Genomic DNA, 25,191 nt, shown 5'->3' on the forward strand with positions numbered 1-25,191 from the left:
TATTACCCATTTTCATCAACATGTTCTAGCCTCCACCCTTGTGTGATGAACTATATTCATACAAGAAATAATGTTCGAAAAATGATTATCAAGGATCCTCTTATTAAGATATAAATATAATTATTTGAATTTCTAATTAATATATGGTGAGCCCATGAAAAAATCGATTTGCAATTCAAGTCCACTAATTCTCATGGGCCTTTTACCATAAAACAATTTTGGATCAACCACACCAGACAAGCAAGTTATAATTTTAACGTTGGATATCTTAAATATTGAATGGACTTCATTCCATACATTTGCAACGTGGCCCCAATTTTCACCATTCATTTTTTGCTTTGTAGTGGCCGGTAGAATTCCCTCCCTTTCATGAATAATTATTAAACATGGAGGATGAAAAGGGATTTTAGAAAATTTTTAGTGTGCTGAATAAAATAAGAAAAAGTAACAAAATATATTAATGAAAAAAGAAAGAGTGAACTACATGAAAAGTCCCTGACGTTTTCAAAAGTTTCGCTCTAGACCCCTAATAAAAAAAAATATCCCCAGAAGTGCCTAACCTTCAACCTAATCACGAATGAGATATTTGTAGCCATTTTTCGGACCAAAAGGCCCTTTTGCCTTGAAGGGCATTTAAGACAATTCCATTCACTGTCGCAGCAGTCCTGCTCTGCGTTGATAATTTACTTTTGCAGACAACAATGGTCAACTCAATGTTGATGTGCACAGACTACCGTGTTCATTTGTCTACAGTTAAGAGTGTAGTGTGAAATAATCTCTCATCTTCCTTCTCTCTCTTCACTTCCTTCTCGCAAAAAGGGTTCAACAAGGGATTCATTCGTCGTTTGAACTCTACCATATAACCATCAGTTGTACGAGCCCAATTTATGTAATTTATTCTGCCGCACTGAAATTCCTCCGTTGGTTGGTGATTTTTATTGGGTTGTTATTGCAACGGAATTTGGGTGTATTCAAATTAGGGTTTATGGTTGTTTGGCTGGGTGGAGGTTTGTTTTTGGGATTTTATTTGTCTATGAGATGGCGATGTTTGTTGTAGTGCGATCAATTTTGGCTTATTTTTTTGCTGAATGTGGCTGGATTTCGTAGCTGACGCTGTGCGTTTTTAATTTAGGGGTTATGTGTGGGGTTATGTTTGGTCGGCTGGCTGTGGGGTCCATTTTTATTTGTGAAATTACTTTCATAAATAATGACATATAAATTAACTTGAATATGTTTGGGTTTGAATTTCCAATTCAGGTCGCTCTTGCAATGTCTTCTTCAAGTACGGAATCGTTCGGTTCAAGTTTCAATTGGGATTGTCGTCGTCCACCGGTTGTTCTCTGTACTCACGATGTCGCGGCCGAGCTGGTGACGTCTAGGACGTCGGCTAATCCAGGCCGACGTTACTATCGGTGTCCATTCTGGAAGGAAGACGATTGCAGATTCTTCCGTTGGTTTGATGCTGGTCTATCGCCGAGCCAAGACACTTACTTTCAACGAATGAAGCTCGAACGAGACAGGTTTGAAGAACCACTCCGATCGAAGAGTATTGTGCATGGTGATCTTGAAGCCAAATTTCGCATCAAAAGTGATGAATGTGCAGATCTGAAGGCAAAATTGACCATGAAGACTGACGAGTGTGCAGGTCTTACTTCAGAAGACAATTATGGAGCCTCAATAAACGCACATTTAAAACTCACACCAAACAGTAAACCAAAATTCACAACAAAATCAATTTATGGAGCCTCAATCACAAAATCAATATCCGGCTGATCAAATATATATTCACAAAAAATCAATTTCGTACACCCTAAATCACAAACCGAGGTTTAAAAGTTAACTTACTATATTCATCCTCTGGGACGAAAAATCGAGATCAGGATCTCGGATATCCCAGGTTTCTTCTTCCACATCAATGACCACAGGTGGATGTCTCGGTGGTGGTCGGTGTGGTGGCGATCACGGGGGTATTGGTTCCCTTTTACGGCGAGAGTTTCGTGATGTGGAAGCACCTGAGGACCCAGCTCGCTTCCTCTTAGGAGCCATTCATGCAATGGAGAGCAGGGAGAATGAAGAAATGAAAACAATGGTTTGCAGTTTTAAGGCGGTAAACTCTCATTTTTGTTATAACTTTAAGCGGGAGTGAAAATAAGCCGGCAATAATGCTGATTAGAGCCGGAAACTGTATGCAATTTTTGAAACTTGTTTTGTTAAATCACGTAGGAAGTCTTCAACACGTGTTGCAATTGTATGAGTAGTCCACTGAACAGCTGCTGACGCCCCTAACGGCTGACGTGCGCCGTCACATCATTGCAAAGTGGCCACTGCAGATTAATTGCGCTTTGACTGAAATGCCCTTTTAGTGCTGAAGGGTATTTTCGTCTGAAAAAACCCCATTCGTGATTAGGTTGAAGGTTAGGCACTTCTGGGGATATTTTTTTTTGTTAGGGGTTTAGAGCGAAACTTTTGGAAACGTCAGGGACTTTTTATGTAGTTCACTCAAAAAGAAAATAGTCACTGAAGTAATAAAAATGAGATAGAAAAAGGTGGTAGGACGTAGGATGTTAGTACAAAACGCAATTTGTACTAGATTTAAAGAGTTGTAGTGAGAGATTTTCAGCTCGATAAATTTATAACCCGATTGACCTGTAATTTGAGTAAAATTGGTCCAAAAATTGATGGGCTGACCCAGTGGATTGGACCTATGTGCAACTATTGTCTATTTTTCCATATGTATACTTCATAACTTTTATAATTTAAATAACTAAAGAAAGAATAACCTCTGATTTTATATTAAGTAGTATATATATGTGTTACTTTTTTTGTTAACATAATAGTAAGAGATAAATAATTTAATAAATTCAAATTTATTGTAAACATTATTTTAATTTTTGAAACATGCTTCAAATTTCTCAATTAATATATATTTATATTTTATTTGATTTAAACAAATCTTATATTTTTATTTAATATGTTTGAGTTAAAGCATATAAAAATTATTATAATTAAATATTTTACATCTAATACATATGATTAAGCTATCAAATATTAATTTTATCGTTAGTAAGCTGAGTAGCCATTGGGCTAGCCCGAAACCTGAAAAATTACTTGTCCTACTATTTACAATGTTGAATAAAATTATAGACCGGGCCTTTATCTATTGGACTTGGAAATTTTGGCCCAAACTTACAAATTAAAATTCTAAGTACGTTAAATAAATATAAAATGAAAATATTTCAAATATGATTTTTTTTCTTCTTATCCTGTTAACTAAGCTTTTAAAATTATTCTTTATTGAAAATATCTAGTCTTGGTGTTATATAGGTGTAGAAGTATAAATATGTTTGGCAATGAATATATGTTGAGTGCACAATCGATAGTGTTCCAATAGATAGGGATAAGTTGCCGGTTACCTGCCATGCCTAACATGTCGGGCTCACTCTTTCAATTATTGAAACCATTTGTGAGGCTTGTATTTCCCTTAGAGGCTTGTATTTCCCTTAGAGATTCTCGACGCTGTAACTTAACTTAGCCGGTAAGATGCTTTTACTTCAGTCAATAAATTATTAGTTACACGTTCAAATTTCCACAATTTTCCTTTCCTTCCTTCCTTATTTTAACGAAGCAACCGCTACCAAAATAACAATTTTCTCGACGAGAATTTTTGTCGGTAATTCCTGTTTTTCCATCGGTAAACAATGTTACTGACGGAAAAACCATCGGTAATTTTTAGATGTGGGCTATATGCATTCTGTAGGTGACACTGTTTTCCATCTATAATTACTAAGAGAATGCCAGCAGTCGGTAATTCCATCGATAATCCATTTTTTTGTAATTGTTGTTATGAAAATAATTAAAAGACATAAATTTTTTATATATATAAAATGGACGATTTTTTTTAAAAACTTCGCAATTTAATACTGGAGTAACATTTAACTTTCAAACCTAACGAGACTACCTAAAATTTAGCTAAATTTTGTAATTTAAATGACTATATTCCCTAATAAATAGTAATCTTACACGGGCTGCAATTTTTTAAAACAAAATCGTACGACTGATTCCATGACTGTAAAGCCCATTTGAGTCTAATAAATAAAAATTAATGCTCGTTGGAATTTTGTAACGAAAATTATGAAAAGTTTATTGTAATTAAGATGATCAAAAGTTAAGGGTATTGGAATTTTATTATTGAAGATTCATAACTAACTCGAATGGGCCAAGTCCAATGAAGATTCATAGTAGAAATATTTATCTTATTTTTTTTATTTGGTTCTAAGCTTCACTATATATCCATATAAAGAGAAAAAAAGACACAGATACATTATTAATAGCAAGTAATACAAGTTACAAAGCTCGTTGGTTATTTATATCACTATAGAAACACATGACCATTAACTCCCAAATTATCTACAATTAACTCAATTAACAATATAGCTAACTGTAATAATGGAGTGCTCATTTCAGTTGGAAGAAGCTCGGCTAGAAAGGAGTTCGGTAAGCTCGGCTTACCGAGCTGGAACTAGCCTGGAACTAGCCGAGAAGAAGACGAAGGCAGAAGTCGGTAAGCTCAGCGGTAAGGAAGCTCGGTAAGGAAGCTCGGCGTTGAGCTGGAATGGGCCGAGAAGGAAGAGTTCGGTTGTAAGCCGAGAAGGAGTTCGGTTGTAAGCCGAGGAAGGAGTTCGGTCTTGAACCGAGAAGGTAGAAGCAACCTAGCCGAACTAGCCGTTGAAGCAGCAGTTAGTTAGCTGAGATATAACGGTTATTCTTCTTGCTTTCTTGATTCTTCTTGTAGTTAGTTAGTAGCAGTTGCTACTTGATTATAGAGCTTTAAATAGCTCACCGTGTATGTAGTGTAGAGTAGAGTTTAATCAATAAAGAGTTTTCCAGTTTTCTCTCCAAGATTATCATCTTCAATACTCAAAGTGTGAGTGTGTGTGTTTTCTGCATTGTGTGATCTCATACAACAGTGAGTGTGTGTGTGATCTTATTGAGTGTGTGAAAGCCTTGTGTGTGCGAATCCTAACAAGTGACGCCGTCTGTGGGAAAGGGATATTGAAACTGATTTGCAGAGGATCAAACGGTTTCAGAGATGGCAGCAAGGCTTGATGCAGAAAAGTTCACAGGCAAGAATGATTATGGCCTGTGGAAGATGAAGATGAAGGCGGTTTTAATTCAACAAGGCTTGGCGGCAGTTCTTGCAAAACCAGAGGAGAAAGGAAAGGCTCCAGTGCTTGATGAAAAAGCTCAGGCAAAGATGGAGGAAATGCAGCTCAAGGCACATTCTGCAGTGATTCTGTGCCTTGGAGATAAGGTCTTGAGGGAAGTTCAAGAAGCCAAGACTGCGGTGGAGATCTTGGACAAGTTAGATGAAGTTTACTTGGCCAAATCCTTGGCTAACCGGCTGTATCTCAAGAAGAGGCTGTATGCCTATAGTTTTTCTGGAGATAGGTCCATCATTGAGCAGCTAGAGGAGTTCAACAAGATCATTGATGACCTGGGATCTGTTGATGTCAAGATCTCAGATGAGGATAAGGCCATTCTCACATTGAATGCCTTGCCTAGCTCGTATGACCAGCTAAGTGATGCAATTATCTATGGAAGAGATAAACCTATCACCTATGCAGAAGTCTATTCAGCCTTGATGGCCAAAGAACTCCAGAAGACAGCCAACAGAGGCTCTGCAAGCTCCAATGTTCAAGCTGCAGAGGCCTTGAATGTGAAGAAGTTCAAGAAGCAGAACTTCAAGAAGAAGTTTGAGGGCCCTAAACCCTCAAGTTCAGATGCTCAGAAGGAAACCAGAGCTTGCTATTGGTGCAAGAAACCTGGACATTTGAAGAAAGATTGTCATGCATGGAAGAGAAAGATGGCCTCAGAGGGACACAATCAATCTGATTGTGTGGAGAGTGCTGATCCCCCGGCTCAACTCATGAATATCAGTGATAGTGGGGTCAGTCATAGGTGGATAATGGACTCGGGGTGCAGCTTCCATATGTGCCCCAATAGAAGCTGGTTTCATGATCTTCAAGAAGCATCGGGTACGGTTGTTCTTGGTAATAACCACATTTGTCAGATCAAAGGAATAGGGAAGGTAAAGCTAAGCCTACAAGATGGCTCTATAAAGATCCTAACTGGGGTGAGGTATATTCCAGAAGTAAAGAGGAACCTCATTTCATTGGGAATGCTGGAGCAGAAAGGGTTCACCATATTGATGAGTCAAGGAAAATTGTTTGTGAAATCTGGAGATGCAGTGATGATGGAGGCTGACAGAGAGCATATTCTCTATTATCTGAAGGCTAAGGCTGTTGATGGAGAAAGCAATGCAGTGTCAGATGATTCCATAATGCTATGGCACAAGAGATTGGGCCACCCAGCCGAAGGAAGCTTGAAAGAACTCATCAAGAAGGGTCTGATCTCTGGAGATTTCAACAAGATGGACCCCTGTGAGCAATGTATACTTGGAAAGGCTAAGAAGGCACCCTATCCTACAGGTATTCACTCTTCTACAGCCCCTTTAGACTACATACATAGTGATCTTTGGGGGCCTTCACCGGTGTGTTCAATTGGTGGAGGAAAGTATTATCTAGCTATCATTGATGACTATACAAGAAAGTTGTGGGTATATATTCTTAAAGAAAAATCTGAAACACTCACAAAGTTCAAGATATGGTGTAAGGAGGTTGAGCTAGAGAAGGGTAGAAGTGTTAAATGCTTAAGGACAGACAATGGCCTAGAGTTCTTGTCTGCTGAGTTTGATCTGTTTTGTAAAGAGAAGGGTATGAAGAGGCACCGGACTGTTCCTGGTAATCCTCAGCAAAATGGTGTTGTGGAAAGGATGAATAGGACAATCCTAGAGAGGGTGAGGTGCCTACTTCTTGGGTCTGGTTTGAGCAGCAGATTCTGGGGTGAGGCTGTGTATACAGCAGCCTATCTCATCAATAAATGCCCATCTACTGCCCTGAAATCTGAAACTCCTGATTACATGTGGTATGGAGCTCATAGTGACTACTCAAAATACAAGGTGTTTGGGTGCGTGGCCTATGCTCATACTAGGCAAAGTAAGCTTGAAGCTAGGGCTCTGAAATGTATCTTGCTGGGGTATCAGAGGGGTGTTAAGGGGTATAGGCTCTGGTGTATTGAGCCCGGTAAGCAGAAGGTCTTGGTGAGTAGGGATGTGGTGTTCTTGGAGGATCAGATGCCATTCCTGAAAGATAAGCCGGACTCCAATGAAGATGAGGGTGATTTCTTCAAGGTGGAGCCTGTGGGGGTTGGCCTAGGAGCAGGTGGAGTTATTGACTCAGGGAGTGAGTCTGATTCAGATAAAGAAGAGGCTCCAACTCAGGGCAACCAGGCTGGTGAGTCTATATCAGACTCTATCAGAGACTATCAGCTTGCAAGGGACAGAGTTAGAAGAGAAACAAGGCCACCAACAAAGTTCTCTGATGTTGTGTATTATGCTCTGTGTGCAGCTGAAGGTATTGATGGTGCAGATCCACTCACATATAAAGAAGCTATGCAGAGTAAAGATAGAGAAAGATGGATTGAAGCCATGAATGAGGAAATAGAGTCTTTACTCAAGAACAAAACATGGATTTTGGTGGACAAATCCAAGCTGAATACAGATGGAAAGGAGAGGAAGCTGATCAGTTGCAAGTGGTTGTTTAAAAAGAAGGTAGAAACCACTGATAAAGACAGAATCAGGTTCAAGGCAAGGCTGGTGGCTAGAGGCTTTACACAGCAGGAGGGAATCGATTTCAATGAAGTGTTTGCACCTGTTGTGAAGCACACTTCGATTAGGATTCTATTGGCTGTGGTGAATCAGCTTGACTGGGAGCTACAACAGCTTGATGTGAAGACAGCCTTCCTCAATGGAGATCTAGAAGAAACTATCTTCATGGAACAGCCAGAGGGCTATGTGAAGATTGGAGAAGAAGGCAAGGTGTGCCTGTTACAGAAAAGTCTTTATGGACTTAAGCAAAGTCCTAGACAGTGGAATAAGAAGTTTGATGCACAGATGAAGAAGATTGGCTTCTCCAAGTCAGAATATGATGATTGCATCTACATCAAGAAGGCAGGCAGGACTCCCGTTGCCTACCTATTACTCTATGTGGATGATATGCTACTTGCAGGGCCTTCTATGACAGAAATTCAGAAAGTTAAACAAGATCTGAAGTCAAGCTTTGAAATGAAGGATCTAGGAGAGTCAAGGAAGATCCTAGGCATACATATTCAGAGAGATAGAGGCTGCAAGAAGCTGTGGATGCTGCAAACTGACTATATTGAGAAAGTTTTGCAGAGATTCAAAATGGAAAATGCAAAAGCTGCATCAACTCCTCTGTCCCAGAGTTTTAAGCTATCAAAGGAACAAGCCCCTAAAACTAAGCAAGAGGCTGATGAGATGGAGGCTATCCCTTATGCTAGTGTGGTTGGAAGTGTTATGTACACTATGATTTGTACAAGACCAGATTTGGCTCATGCTATCTCAGTGACTAGCAGATACATGGCAGACCCGGGGAAGGAGCATTGGAATGCTCTTAAGTGGATATTGAGGTACATGAAGTCAACTAAGGACTGGGGGATTGTGTTCAATGGCTGGGAAGGTGAATCTGAGGAGGTTGTGCAGGGCTATTGTGATGCAGACTATGCTGCAAACCTGGACAACAGAAAGTCCCAAACAGGTTATCTTTTCACCATGTTTGGAACTGTAATCAGCTGGAAGTCAGGGTTGCAAAGTGTTGTTGCTCTCTCAACAACAGAATCAGAGTATATAGCTCTCACTGCAGCTGTACAGGAGAGTTTTTGGATTCAGGGAGTGATTTCTGACTTCGGTTTTGACCAAAAGACAATGGTGATTCATTGTGACAGCAGCTCAGCTATGTGCTTGGCTAAACATCCGGGTTTTCATGAAAGGAGCAAGCACATAGACATAAAGTTGCATTTCATTAGAGATGAGATTGAAAAGGGGAGAGTGAAGGTGATTAAGATTAACACCTTGCACAATCCGGCTGACATGCTAACAAAGTCTCTAGGTAGAGACAAGTTTGATCATTGCAAGAAATTGATCAGTGTTTGTGCAAGAACTGAGATGAGCCATCAGGTGGAGAATTGTAATAATGGAGTGCTCATTTCAGTTGGAAGAAGCTCGGCTAGAAAGGAGTTCGGTAAGCTCGGCTTACCGAGCTGGAACTAGCCTGGAACTAGCCGAGAAGAAGACGAAGGCAGAAGTCGGTAAGCTCAGCGGTAAGGAAGCTCGGTAAGGAAGCTCGGTAAGGAAGCTCGGCGTTGAGCTGGAATGGGCCGAGAAGGAAGAGTTCGGTTGTAAGCCGAGAAGGAGTTCGGTTGTAAGCCGAGGAAGGAGTTCGGTCTTGAACCGAGGAAGGAGTTCGGTCTTGAACCGAGAAGGTAGAAGCAACCTAGCCGAACTAGCCGTTGAAGCAGCAGTTAGTTAGCTGAGATATAGCGGTTATTCTTCTTGCTTTCTTGATTCTTCTTGTAGTTAGTTAGTAGCAGTTGCTACTTGATTATAGAGCTTTAAATAGCTCACCGTGTATGTAGTGTAGAGTAGAGTTTAATCAATAAAGAGTTTTCCAGTTTTCTCTCCAAGATTATCATCTTCAATACTCAAAGTGTGAGTGTGTGTGTTTTCTGCATTGTGTGATCTCATACAACAGTGAGTGTGTGTGTGATCTTATTGAGTGTGTGAAAGCCTTGTGTGTGCGAATCCTAACATAGCTAACAATATATATATGTCCTCCAATAGAAATCTTATTTACTTTTCATATAAAATAATAAATAGTCCCTATCGTATTTTATTAGTATAAACTAATATATAAAAATAAGATTAGCATTCGACTGATCCAAAATTTCACATTTCTTAAAACATGTAGCGGAAGAAAGTAAAACTCTTTTTACTCGTTGAAGGGAGTACAATTTGACAAACTTTAGTAAAAAGAAGAAAATAAATTAGTTGGTAAAAATAATAGTAAAATGAAAATACAACCTTTCCATATATAGGTAGCAAAACACCTTATATAAAGGAGTAAAATGTATTAGAGAAAGCCAATCACTAGGGAACAAATTCAACTTGTATACATTGTATCAGCGAATGCCTCATGCTCGATCTGAAATGGATGATAATGTTCGGATATTTACAAGTGAGTTATCATACATTAAAATAAAAAGGGATCAACTTAAATACCAAGTGAATTCTTCATCGTAACACCAATTGTTTTTAAAATTAAACTCCATTCGGATTTTGTTGATGTCCCCTTCACGTAGCATGTACCTTTCGATAAAAGGGGTATGTACCTAGCCCCGTAAAATGACACCATTATTATCCACAAAAAAGTTGGAATTTCTCTCAGCCATCGCAGTCCACATATAATCTCATGATTTAGCTTTTGTAAGAATCCAAAGCAACACACAGTTCAAACATCATATGCTGTAACACATGGCCCATGTAGACCTGGATTTCATGTCCCATCTTATTGTATTCTTTCTATATATACTATAACTAACTAATTAAGACCTATATTCATCTATAGTTTTTGTTCTAAATAAAATGAAATATTGACATTATATCATTTTATACTCTTAAATTACTTTTTCCATTAATGGAAAATTATTATTTTTTACATCAGACCATCGGAGGATGCAGAGAAAACATTGATAGTGGCTATGAAATTATATTTACAATATAATTGTTAGGTGATTCAGATCATCCACCTTGTGTTTGTCACATGGCTTTCGACTAATCTGATTGATCGCGTGAATTAAGTCGACTAGGACCTAATATCTTAATGGGTAATTTCTCTTGAGCATGGTTTGTAACATATACTTTGATAATTCGGTCATAATAATAGAACTCTACCAATTAATGAGCAATATCTATAAACTAAGTTTGGAAATATGCCTAAACCTAACGAAAAATTGACTAAATAACAATCTTTTTAACATGGGGTTAGCTTTAAATATCACTTCATTTGACTAAGTAGGAATGAGATTATGATATATAGATAGGATTGGTTTGTGTTGGGAGTGTGTTTTTGTCTTAGATTAGGGGGGGGGGGGGGGGGGGGGGCTGGGGAAAAATATCGAAAAAGTGATATATCGCTCGTATCATATTGAAAAATATCAAAAAATTATCGAATTTTCGATACGATACAATATCGTATCATAAGTTTTCGATACGATAACGATATGAATTTCCTTATATCACGATATATCGTTTTATATCGAATATATGATATATCAAAAATCAATACATATTGAATTATCGATATATACAGTATATATCGAAACATATTGAAATTCAATACATATTGAAGTTTAAAATCATATATATATATATATATATATATGATTGTATATATATATATATTCATGTAATTCATTAATATATTTAGAAAATATATATGTTCATTTTATTGTGTTGAAGTTTTATTAATTTTTGTGTTATTTTTCAGTTTTGAAATTATATTTTTCGATATACAGGTATTTGAAATGGTACGATATTTGGATATATCGTATCGAACTTTGATATATCGTTCTGAACGATATATCGAATTTCGGTACGATATATCGAAATATCGATACGGTAATAATATTGATATTATCCGCATCGAAAGTTTTGATATATCGAATATCGAAAGTTCGATATATCGAAATTCGATATTGAAACTTTCGCTACGATAACGATATGAAATTCTTTCATATCGATATTTTCGATACGATACATGATACAACGTTTTCGATACGATATATCGACCCAGCCCTAATTAGGGGTTCTATTCCATAATTATTCGTACCAAATATATTTATTAAAAGAGAGGAATTAAAGGGGTTAGGGCAAATCAGTTGTTTGGGCATCGAAAAAGCCAGAGAGAGCAGCCAATGAGAGTCTTCCAAGAGGAGGCCAAACTAGTGACCCACCTAGCTATAGAAACGTGGCATTTAGTTAGAACCTCCTATCGAAAACCGAATTTTGGGGGTTGCGCCGTCTAACTGCCAAGAAAGCCTAATTTTTTACTGTCGATGTTAAAAATTTTAGTTATCCTCTAACGATATGCAGCGGAAAACCAAGACGAGAGTATAAAAATAGATTCATAACAAATATTGTGTGTTAAACATGTAAATATGATAGATAGAAATAGCTATTTGTTGCATTATTTTGATTGAATTCTATACGTCAATTCACTACTTTTGGTACTTACATGTATGTCAATCCGATATAGAAAGTACACAATATTACGATGATAGTTTTACAAAACTTCACGATTTTTTCGTCAATTTTCCTTATTAATAGTATGAATCATAATAATAAAAATGTTAATGTAATGATTACTATTATGTACTCGATTAATAACTTATTAAGCAAATTTTAATGTAACTTTTAAAATGATTGATTATATTATTATTATTATTATTATTATTATTATTATTATTATTATTATTATTATTATTATTATTATTATTATTATTATATCTATTAAAAAGTTAATTAAAAAATTTCTTACTTCAGTTTTATGTCAATTAGTTATTTTATTATTATGTTTATTGTAAATTCGCCACTTATTTGTTTAAAAAAAATTATATTTGAATCCACCACTTTTATTAGGATTACTCTCTCTCAATTGCCACTAAACTTCCCACTCTCAGCTTTCATCACTCACCAACAAGAAAAACAAAATGAAGGCAAGTTTCTAATTAAATTCTAACATCCATCTTCTTATTATTTTTGATCATGTTTTTCATTTTTTCTATGCCTTTTCCTTTGTTTCCTATGTTTATGTATAGATCTTCAACTGGGTTCACCGCAAGTTCAATAACAAAGGTAACAAATCCCTTCTTTTCCAATCAAACTTGTTTCCTTTATAATCAAATGTAGAATTCATCGTTCATGCAGCGGAGAATGCGAAGAAACACGGCGACAATGCCGCCGCGGACGAGCATTTTCCGGCCGAGAACAAATGCGACGACGTCTTCGAGGGGTGGAGAGGGGGGATTCTGGCGATCGGAACATTCGGCTATGAAAATCAAGAAATTAAGAGCGATTACTTTTTCGATGAGGCGGACTCCGTCAAAGACGAGGATGGCGACGACGAGCCTTTGGTGCTCGTGGCTTGCGAGTTCAACGAGGGGGAAATTGCGGAGACGGAGGAAAATGAGGAGCAGTTTGGGTTTGAATATGTGATGATGAAGAAGAAGGAGAGGACTACTCTTGCGGATTTGTTTGTAGTCGATTCGGGAAAGGATGATCGCGCTATTGGCGGGAATCCGAAGTTTGAAAAGCCGGATTTAGTCGGGGAGAAGTCGAGTCGCAAGTGCGCACCGTCGCCGGCCGGGAAGCTCACTGCCAAGGACGGTCATCGCCCCATCCAAAAACTCAATAAAGTGAGTTTTCTACTACTATTATTGGTGACGAATCCAGAACATAATAATCTTTATGTTGGGTATATTTTAAGTGGAAATAGTTTGGAGTCTGATTGAATTAGTATGCTTTTTTTTTTATTTTTACATTAATGAGGCGTAAAATTGTAGTTTTATAGAGTTATGTTTTTATAATGTAATGAGGATAAGATTTTAATTTCCTAATGTGAATTGTTTAAATAAACCTTAAATAATGACATCTTCTTCTTAAGAAGATTCTTCAAATTGAGGAACGATCAAAACATTTTCGGTTGATATTAAAAAATTTGGACTTCAGCAGCAGTGTGGCCACAAGTGAGGTGCTCAAGCGACTTGAGCTCTTACAAAACTTCTTTTATTATAATTTTTTTATTTTTTCTAAATATTATGTAAATTGTATATAAAATTCTTTATTAATGTTATCCGAATCTTCTAAAAAATATATTTTCTCATGCGCTCTCATTTTTTTGTTGGACGGTTATGTGATTAGTAAGATGATTAGCGGTAATAATTAAGGTTGCTAACTAAGATTCATTTTCTCTGTGTTCGAGCGTGATATGAGATCAACTCTTTGAATTAAATTTTAAAAAAATAAGGATTTTTTTTAATATTTCTAATACCCCTAAACCCTTATCCCAAACTGTCTATTGTATCTCGTATTTCACTCTTATAAATAACTTTAAAATGCACATAAGATTTGGTAGGACTTATGTAAACATTAAATTAATCATCAACCTCATTGGTTGCTTTTAATTAATTACTCATAAATAATGGCATGTAAATTAGGTGATGCGAAGAATGATGAGAAGAAAGATCCATCCTGACGTGGGACCCATCAATCCTAAAGTCGCTGCTTTGAATGATTATAATAGTAAGAGTCGCGTTGTTGACGATTGTGCTGCGCTTCTTCCAACTCAAGGTTTGTTTTCTGTTTTACAGATTTGGCGACTTTTAATTTCTACCATCTAAACTTGTTGATACTTATGCTGTAACAAGTTTTTGTGATAATTCATAAATCATAATGATACTACTAGTAGAATCACTTATAAAACTGAAAATATTATGATTATTATTTCCAAATTAAAATAATTTTAATAACAAGGTTTGGTCAAATTCTGGTCGGTCTATAAAATTTGAAAACAAAATTTCAATTTTTTTAGCTATCACGTTTGTGTATAAAACAATGTCTTTTGGTGATGTTACTGTTTCATTAAAACTAATATTATTTCTTTACTTTCTTTCAATTTTCTTTTCTTATTTTAACTGAAAAAACATCGTTTGAGCATCACCAACGACATTGTTTTATACACAAAGGAGACGATCAAGAAAATTGAAACTTTGCACTTTAATATTGTTTTTTACACCTTATGAAATTGGAATTTGACTATACTTCGCGATTTACATAGTGAATATTCCTTAACTAAAATAGAGCGTTGGAAGTAGTGGAACAAGAAATCCATCTACACCCAACGTTCTTCTTTCATAATGGACTATGACGTAGAATATAACCAGTATCTGTTGAGATGTTGAGATATTCACATATGACTTGTTACCCATTGAAAGTGTATAACTCTTTCACATGTCAACTAAACGTAAATATCTCCCTGTAAGATAAAATATCCAACTCAAGTCCCTAGCTATACCAACAATAAATATCTATAGTAGTATCTTTCTTGGATCAGAAACCACATGGTTTGATCTATCTTTTTATTTGTCGATATTGAGAACTGATAGACGTGGTCCTCTTTTTTGGATCAAAAGTACATATTTTCAATCATTTATGTCCCTGAAATTTACGAAAGATGATTAGTCACCATTCATAGATTTCATGCATGTATTAATTGTATGAATGATGAATGATATTTTATTGCAGAATGATTCTTTCAAGAATGATGTATGTCTGAGACAAGGTGAGGCCATCTATAATTTGAAGATTTCTTGGCTTTCTTTTCATTAAATGTAACGGTTTGTTTTCTTAAATGATAAGTATATAATTGTTTGAGGTTGAAGTGTGTGAGTATTATGTGTAATATATGAATTTGATTCCTTGTTTGGACTGTGCTATTATTGAAGTTGGGTTGCCCAAGTTTCAGTGTTTTCTTTCTCATTCTTGCATTTTTAATTTACTCATCAACACATTGATTTCAAACACATACACATATAGGTAGATATAATCAAATCAATTAAACTGCATTTCCAATAAAACTCAAATTGTGTGTGTGTTTTTCCCAACAACGGGTAACAAGAACTTCTGGTTCGGTAAGAGCAATCACAGTAAACTGAAAGATTTATATAGAAAATTTTAAAGGATAAGAGTTTGGTTTCTAAAAAAATGTAGATAAAGGATTGCTAGAGGTGACAAATTGTGCGGACAATCCGATAACGACCCAATCCAATAAGGTCTAACTTAAACCTTGCATGTTAAGGGAACTGTAAGCCCGAACACGAGGTGACCTGCTACCTTCAAACCCGAACACGACCTGCATCCGACACGAACTCGTTAACGACATGATATAATATGGGTTGACACGACACGATAACAACTCGAACATGATATTAAATTATTAAAACCTGATATTACATGATTAAACCTTATTTTTCAACCTAATTTACACGATAAAATCTATGACGGTCCACCAAAAAAAAGTCCGATAAGATGAATTAAGATGAGTAGGAGTTGCTAGACTGGAAGACAATGAGTGTAGTACGCACATTTGTCCAAGTCCATCTATGGATTTAGGTGGAGATGTACCATAAATCAACCACGAACAAAGTTTCATATGATTCAAAAGGGGTACACTGGTGTATGAATATCTAAACAAATTCAACATGATCATCACACAATTTGAGTGACAAGGTACTTTCCCAAATTGTAATATCTTTGGGATTCATACACATACATTAGCATAGCCCATAGCCAAAATTGATCTAGAATTAGCCATGGAATTTATATATAGCGCTCCCCCTAATCATGTTATTAATAAATAATAGTGCCTAACTTATTAAAGCTCGGACCAAAAAAAGTAGAAGGCTTAGTAATAATAGCTATAGAAGTCCAAATACTTCAATTTTTAAAGGGATATTGGCCCCTAATATCATGGAACTTTCAAAAAGTTGGTTTTCCACACGAACTTTAAAATTGACAAATAATATCATGAACTTTATCCGAGTTTTGTTATTTCCCACCGGCAAAAAAAATATGGAAAATAATATCACGATATGAATTTTTTTTCCTAATTTGCCGACAATAACTTCGATGGCTTCAAGTTCTTCAATCTTTGAGGATAGTTTTTCTTGAAGTACACCCTCCAAAATTGCTCTTCAATCCATTAATATAGCCCGAATTTTTTCGTCGGTGGGAAATACCAATCACAGGTAAAGTTCGTGATATTATTTGCCAATTATAAAGTTCGTAAGAAAAATCCAACTTTTTGAAAGTTCCATGATATGAGGGGAAAATATCCCATTTTTGAACTTATAATTTAGGCATTTTCAAGGATTTTAACATTTTACTTACTCGATAGTGTCATTCGTTATGTCTGGGAGTAAATAATTAATTATAAATAGAAAGCCAAACAAATTTCTCACACAATAAATTTATAGGTGAAAAAATGACGGGCTCGCTGGATTAAAAGGATTACGACGAATATTAATTATTAACCCGATTTTTATTATCAGAAGGCGGCGTGATAGACCAGTCTACTAAATTAATCAACATAAATGATAATAACAATAAAAGAAGATTGCAAGATTATGACTCAATTAGAGGATACTAATACTATTTATTGCACCATTTACATAGTTTTTTTCTAAGGAAAATTTGGTTTGGTTTGGTTTGGTTTTAGTTTGCAGAAATGGAGGAAAAGGTGTTCAGCTTTGAGGAGGCGTCAAGCCACAGTAACCCAGACGATTGTTGGCTTATCATCGATGGCAAGGTCTCATCTTCTTCTCTCTTTTTCTTCTATATTATCTATTTATTAGATTAAAAATCTACTAATAATTATTAGACTGAACATGAAAATTGAAAACTAACTAATTACATCCTATAGTTGTGCTAATGAGGTTTTTTTTCCTAATATCATATGCACCTGTTTATTTATTTAGATGATTCGAATTACATCTAAAGGTTTTTTAGGTATAAGTATCTAACATGCTAACATTCTAGCTATCCTAATTAAAATAGGTTGTTTAAGTGTTGGGTGATTGAACTCGAATGATTAGCTAGGCAGTGATTAAATTCTAATTCAACTTGAAAAAATGACGAAATTTTAATCAGAGTGTCGAATATGGAAATAGTTTTCAAAAACAAATTCATCGTTTTATTTCAAGCTGTGCCCTAAATTAAATAATAAAAATAATAAAATCATTGAAAATAAGTGATCTGTGTATCTAATTTTCCCCACAAAAATAAGTTCATTCATAGTACTTAAATATTTTTTAATTCCTCCTATTTTATTAATATTATGTTAAAATATGTGACATCCACTAAGAAGACTAATGGAAGTTGACGAAGGTACTTGTTTTTTAATCCTATAGTAAATTTATAATTTTCTTATTTCTCTTATTGGGCCCTCAACGTAAAATGTTTGGCTCCGTCATTGCATATATCGGCCACTGGAATGAATTTCATGATGTAGGAGAAGATGCAACTCTTGAATTTGAGGCTATTGGGCACAGCGAAAAAGCAGAAGAATTGATGAAGGATTTCTTGGTTGGGAAAATAAAGCCATATACTCGCCCTACAATAATGAAGAGTTTAGCCAAACATGTTGATGGTCCTTTAAGCCACGATTCAACTTCAACTTCAACTTCAACTTCGGGACTCAGCTTGCTCTATGTCACCATGCCCCCGTTCATATTCGCGGCTGCATTTCTTTTTCGTTATTACAATAGCAACAACAACGACTACACCGTCTAGTTTTGGGTGTCTCATTCACGGCTTCATAATAATTAATTCACAACAATAATGACCGTTCATGTGCTTCGATTCGAATAAGAGGTTGGTGTGGGTGATGATATTGTGTTATTATAACTATGGTTTTTATTAGACGGGGATGGTATATGGTCCTATTTATTGAAAACGTAACTAATACGAGAAAGGAAACTGAACAAATTCCGGTGATGTATCATCCTATGAAACTAATTGGTAGCAATGAAAGGAAAATTTAAATTTCAGATAATTCACATGTGAAGATGTTTTGCCTAATGAAGTTAGTAATTCATCGAGTCAATTCTAATTGCACAATATATATCTCACATGATATAAATTAAATTGCTGGAAGCCCACTAAATTAATAAAATTACAAATATGTCACTGGATATGAATCTGGATCAGATATAGATACCGTATGACAAATATGATAAGATTGCTATTGACAGATGTCACCATTATTGTTATTAAAATGATCATGGAAAATGTATATTATCCTATTGTTATACATTGATAATATGTTGATAGTTGGTTAATTTTCCAAATAATTTTTCTATATATTGTTTTGGGATTCATAGCCGGAATTGATCGAGAATTAGCAATGGAATTTATATATAGCGAACCCCCTATTCATATTATTACTCCATTAAATATACGCCTAACTTATTAAATCCAGAACCAAAAAAGGTAGAGGGTTAGCTAATTAATGAAGTCCAAACACTTCATTTTATTACTAACTTACTACTATAATTTAGGCATTTTCATGTATATTTAGATTGTACTAGTACTCTCTCCGTTCCATAGTAGATGTCACACTTTCCTTTTTAGTTAGTCCCACAAAAGATGTCACATTTCCTCTTTTAAAAAAAGTTTCCTCTCACATCGATTATAAAATTATGTTTTCTCTCACCACTTAACACACAAAATAACATCTCCTAAAATCTCATGTCATCTCCCAAGCGTGACATCTACTATGGGATTGAGGGAGTACTATTTTTGACTAATCAAATTACTTGGCATATATTTTAATCTTTTCTTGTGTTGACTGGTCAAATGGTATAAATAAATCAAGTCTCCTCCTATTGATAATTTGAGTTTTGTTCAATTAATTGTCACCGATATGTTAATCACTAGTACTCCACTATTCATTATGTTTTGTTGGAATTCTTATAATTCCTACTATTATTGATGGCACACTTGGATAATATTTCAGGATTTTAGGAGATGTTTTACGAGTCAAGTGGAGAGAATATAATTTTACAAACAAATCAATTAATGTCAATAAATAAACACAAAAAAACATGATTATAAAATAGATGATATATATGTAAGGAATTAGAGATGTAATCAAATGCTAACTAATTTTCAATCCAGAACTCAGAACCTTCAATGTTGTGCATTAAAATTATCAACAAAAAGATATAACTTTGTCAATATTACATGTGAATTTTAATATCAACACAGAATATAAATATATCAACAGATGATGTTGATATTCTTATATCCCAGTATTGATAATTTTAACATACAAAATTGAGGTTCTCAATTGAAATTAGTTAGCATTTTAACGCGACCCGAAGGAATTATGTATCAAGTTTGATATAATGTGTATCTTATCTATATATTATAGGCCAAGTTAGGAATTTTCACTACCAGAATAACAAACGTGTATCTATATCTTATAGGAATATATAACAAACCTTATCATAACCAAAATAGATTCAAAATAGGTTTTAAAAATCAGAAACCCAAAATTTTGCCTCACTTTGCCGCTGACAGCTGTTGAAGATTAATTAAATTTCTTTCGAACTTCATACTCAGTAGTCAAGTGTGTACACTTCTAATTAGACCAACATAAAATATAAATAGAAACTCCAACAAATAACAAATTTCTTACACATAAACAAATAAAATAAATAGAGAGTCAAACAAACAAATTTCTGACGCAATAAATTTGTAGGTTAATTAAAAAATGAAGTGCACGTTGAATTCAAAGAACAACCTACGCCGATTGGCCAATATATTAAGAAATTACGACGAACATTAATTATTAACCCAACTTTTATTATCAGAAGGCGGCGGCGCGATAGACCAGTCTAGTAAATTAGTCAAAATAAATAATAGTAAAAAAAGAGTGGAAAATTTGACTAAGTTTTATGTGATTGGGATAATTATTTATTGCATTGTTTACTTACCTTTTTATAAGATTTGGGTTGATGATTTAGTTTGCAGAAATGGAGGAAAAGGTGTTGAGCTTTGAGGAGGTGTCCAAGCACAATACTACAGGGGATTGTTGGGTTGTCATCCATGGCAAGGTCATTTTCTTCTCTCTCTTTCTTCTCAAATATAGTTGGAGGAATATGAGTTTTGTGTTTCTAGGATCAAAATTGTTAGATTTTACGAGAATCAGATACGGTCCTTGTCCTTGGGAACAGGGGTGGCGTAGGGTGTGCCAAATAATATGCAGAGTCACGGCGATAGTTCCACTAAGATATGAGTGTGTTTGTTTGTGTTTGTGTATCCTTCGTATATGTTAATATCTGATAAATGTCACCTTACATGTTACAAGGCGTCATATGTGACTATTTATTTAAGATGATCTATTGCGCGTGAATAACATAACATGTTGTCTCATATATGAATACTTCGTATTTGTTAATATCTGAACATGATGATCAACTAATCCCCAGTGAGATTTCATCACAAAATTGGGATTTTAATAATTTGACAAATCATCTAGTTGTGCTGACCATCTTTGGGATTTGAATTGATATTTTTATTTATTTCAATCCTAAAATAGGTTGTTTAAATGTTGGATGATTGCTCTTGTAAGATTTAGCTAGGCAATAATTAAATAGTAATTCAACTTGAAAAATGATGAAATTGTAATCACAATCACAATGTCGAATATAATAGCTTTTCAAAAACACATTCTTCCAAAATGCCGTTACATTTCAGGTTATGCTCTAAAATAATAATTAATCGCAAAAAAAGTTGTCTTGGGCCTTCATGGGCTGCTCGGGTTGACCCGAAATAGATGGCCCGTAGTTCAATATTTTTGACCCATAACCAGCCCGCTAAGGGCATTTGATGGGCCGATTTTCATCTTTGAGCTTTTATTTGTTTACAAAGTTTGATTGTATTAATTAGATGAAGCGTAGAAAAAACAAAATCACTACGTTTAGTAATACATGTAAATATGTCCATTGAAAAAATATACAGCAAATATTTTGATCTAATTTCAGCTGCAAATTAAGATCTTATTAATTCAAAGATTGACGAGTTCCATGTGGAGTGTGACCATTTATTTAGTTTATGTAGGAGTAGTAATCTAATGGCTTTTATCGCACAATCTATAAGGTCTATGACGTGACCCGATTTCTTGACGAACATCCCGGGGGCGATGAAGTCTTGTTAAATGCATCATCAGGTACATTTTTCACAAAACAAGTCATCCGTGTATCTACTTTAAAATTTTCATATAAGAAGTGTTTTTATTCTAGCATATCCCTATATAGTCTTTTTTTTCCATTTTGATCCGTTTACAAAAATTAATCTATTAATACCAACTTTTCCCCAAAATAAGTCTATTAATTTTTACCCAATTTGATCTCTCTCATACTTTATTAATTTTACGTTAAAACGTATGTTAATCCACAAACAAATTAAAAAAAGACCATTGTATTGCTATTTGATTAGTTAAATTTTGAGAATTAGGACGTGCCATAACTTCAATGAAATATATTGCTAATTCATTTTTCTATTTTTGTTATTTCATGATGTAGGGATGGATGCAACCGTTGAATTTGAGGACGTTTCGCACACCGATTATGCACGAGAATTGATGAAGGATTTCTTGATTGGGAAAATAGATGAAAACACTCTTCCTAATATGCAGAAGAAATTCACTAGACATGATGCTTCTTTGAGCAACGATTCATCATCCCACCTCTTGCTCTATACCGCGCCCCTATTCGTACTCGCATTTGCATTTCTTCTTCGTTACTACAACTACAACAACAACAACAACTACTAGTTTCAGGCTTCTCATTCATGGCTTCATAATAATTCACAACAATGGCATTTGTACCTTTTCTTTGTGTTTTTGATCGGGTTCATGCAAATAGCTATGGTTTTTATTAGACAGGATGGTATGTGGTACTATCTATTGAAGTGCACCTGATACTGAGAAAGGAACTAAACAAATTATGATGATGTTTAATCCTATACAACTAATTAATTAGTAGTAGTAATAAGAGGAATTTTAGATTTAAGACAATTTACATGTATATGTCTTAGCAGTTTCGCTTATGTGCAAGTCTCACATGGTATAAATTAATTTTTTTGGTGTCCACTAAATTCATAAAATTACAAATTAAAAATGTCACTGAATATGAATTTGGATCGGATATAGGTAACTCATGACAAGTCTGATTGGATATTGGTTTGGCACGAGAGTTGATGCAGCAAATATAACATATATACTCCTTCTTCCACCAAAATTCGGGTTATTTTAAAAAAAAATTCAACGCAAATAATTGGTCTCTGTTTTTTGTACTTAAAAGATAAGTTTTTTTTTTAGTAAAGGGGCTATCGTACCCTTTTCTATTTAAATACATATAAATATTATGAGTGGCTATCCTATAACAGAAACTAGATGTGCTCATCAAAGGTCAAGTGGAAGAGTCATCGACTAATTAATTATTGATGGCAACTATTTCATTACATGGCATAGTAATGTTTGAGCAAATTGGTACTTTTGTTTTTTCAGATGGGTGGGAAATTGATCACACGATTGAATGGGGAAACAACAAGTCGTTTTCTTCACTGTGAGGATTAGTAGAATACAAGTGTTGGAGAGATTCGTGGGATATGCCACTCTGATGAAGAGCATTACTTGATGGAGGAAATGTGACTGTGAAAACAAATAGTACAAGTTAATAATTGAACTAATTTTACTTGATTGGCTTCTTCACTTGATTATTATTTGAGGGTAGGACCGGAAATGTCTATGTTGACTCGAATATATGACCTATTAATTGGAGAAGAACGAATAAGATATATGTCATTTTTCAATGGTTGGCTGACGAAGAACGAAATTGCACTGATCGTGAAGGGTTGGGACTGAACTGTTGCGCGTGTAAGTGGCGACAACTATAAAGGCCGAATTTGATTAATAGAGTTTTCAAACTCAAATGGGCCGGCGATGGAGTCAGTCGACGCCCCTTGACAACATAGGCCGTTCAACTAATCCGCCATCACTAGCTCGGCATGTGTCTCAAATCGATTGTGTAAAGCAACCAGTGGGAGTTTATATTATACACCAAACTTAACACTCCTTTCAAATAGTCTAGCTAATTTTTTTTTTCCAAATAAGTTATTTTATTTGGTCGGTAGCAATATTATAAATGGGATGTAACAATCTGCGTACGATTTGTTTCACTGCTTTCTTTCCTTTTATTATGCACAGGTGGGAAATTTTTTTCTATGTCAAATCACATCATGCTCCCTCTTCAATTCACCTCTTTCATTAGATCATTTTCATTTCATTTCAATATAATTAGGGATTGTTTAGTTTGTTTGACTTAATATAACAAATTAAGATATTATTAGTAGATTTTGTAGATACGTTTTGAGTTTATAAAGATCTTTTTCTCTACAAATTTTGGATACTGAACAATGTCTACATGTATGATTTTAGAGTTTGATGGGATGACAGAGACTCATTTATCCTCGATCAAACGTAAGGAGTCCGATCCTCGATTTTGGATATTGAATAGTCTTAATCACGTCGGTCAGTGGTCCTGCCTTTTGAGGTACCTACAAATCAACAATCTTTAATTTATTGGGCCGCCTTCTGAAATAATTATAAATCAACAAGAGAAATAGTCAATGTTACTGTCGGTGGACGTTCAAATAATGAACCAAAAATGTATAATTAATGTATGTGTCTATTAATCAACATGTCCCATTTATTACTATATGAATGACCATACTGTATATGTACATAACAATATACTTTGTTCCTTTTTCTTGAAATGGCTTCACATGTTCGTGTCTCAATGTGATTTTTATATGTTCAAAACTCCTTGATCTTGACAGCTAATTAAGGTAGGATCAAACGGTTTTGTTCCAATGAGTGGTTGGCTTATAAAGAAAACTGAAATTACTTAAAATTAAACAAAAGTCACATCTCTAGGCACATATTATATTATTTTACCAGTAGAGTTTGGAAGCACTAACAATAACAAGATAATTGAGAGTTAATTCCATAGTGTAAAAATAATAAAATCCATTTTAATTGTTAATCATTTTTCTATGTCGGTTTATGCAGAAAACTGAGCTTGAAAGAAAGTGAATCAGTCAATGATCGCGGCGATCCAAGAATGGGCTTCCATACATATTTTTGGGCCCAATATGATTCTTAATGTTACTACAGCCTCACTATATTGCCTATATATATATATATATATATATATATATATATATATATATAGGGTCTTAATCTACCAAAATACACCCTTAAGTCCAAAAATACAGACTAAATCTGAAGCGTTAGATCTGACTATGGGCGGCCATGATTTGCTCTTGAACATTATAAATGTATGTCATAATAAGGTATAATGGAGGCATAAAAGGGTAAAAATGGGAAATAAAACCCAGACGATCCGTTTATCTTCGCGGATTTAATGGAATCACCACTCCACACGCCATTACGCGGATTGTTCGGTTCCCGCCTATTCATTGCGTCTCTCCCCCCAAAATATATCTAACGCCACAAAAAACCCTAATCACCAAAATCAACCATTACTTCTAGAATTTCTGAAGCGGCACAGCATTTACTAGCTCCCACCACT

At 35.0% G+C, this 25,191-nt stretch overlaps 2 protein-coding genes and 1 long non-coding RNA gene across 4 annotated transcripts; all 3 read left to right on the plus strand.

The window, feature by feature from the left end:
* Positions 1 to 12,624: 12,624 nt before the first annotated feature.
* Positions 12,625 to 15,490, plus strand: LOC121786370 (protein TILLER ANGLE CONTROL 1-like). Of its 2 annotated transcripts, none has more exons than XM_042184987.1 (5): positions 12,625 to 12,690; positions 12,793 to 12,829; positions 12,902 to 13,389; positions 14,191 to 14,323; positions 15,278 to 15,490. In XM_042184987.1, the coding sequence occupies exons 1-5, from the start codon at positions 12,685 to 12,687 to the stop codon at positions 15,280 to 15,282; spliced, it is 669 nt and encodes a 222-aa protein (XP_042040921.1). In that variant the 5' UTR covers positions 12,625 to 12,684; the 3' UTR covers positions 15,283 to 15,490. The 2 variants fall into 2 exon arrangements, with proteins under 2 accessions (XP_042040921.1, XP_042040920.1); XM_042184986.1 differs by having other exon boundaries at positions 12,644 to 12,690; positions 12,884 to 13,389.
* Positions 15,491 to 17,174: 1,684 nt separating this feature from the next.
* On the plus strand, positions 17,175 to 18,584 carry LOC121786255. Its single transcript, XR_006047133.1, has 2 exons — positions 17,175 to 17,339; positions 18,042 to 18,584. It is a non-coding gene; the product is annotated as an uncharacterized LOC121786255 (long non-coding RNA).
* A 1,971-nt stretch (positions 18,585 to 20,555) lies between these two features.
* On the plus strand, positions 20,556 to 22,608 carry LOC121786254 (cytochrome b5-like). Its single transcript, XM_042184855.1, has 3 exons — positions 20,556 to 20,649; positions 21,695 to 21,764; positions 22,120 to 22,608. Exons 1-3 carry the CDS (start codon positions 20,569 to 20,571, stop codon positions 22,368 to 22,370), a joined length of 402 nt encoding a protein of 133 aa, XP_042040789.1. The 5' UTR covers positions 20,556 to 20,568; the 3' UTR covers positions 22,371 to 22,608.
* The last annotated feature ends 2,583 nt before the right edge of the window (positions 22,609 to 25,191 follow it).

The sequence above is a fragment of the Salvia splendens genome, chromosome 22, assembly GCF_004379255.2.
Source record: "Salvia splendens isolate huo1 chromosome 22, SspV2, whole genome shotgun sequence".
NCBI lineage: Eukaryota > Viridiplantae > Streptophyta > Magnoliopsida > Lamiales > Lamiaceae > Salvia > Salvia splendens.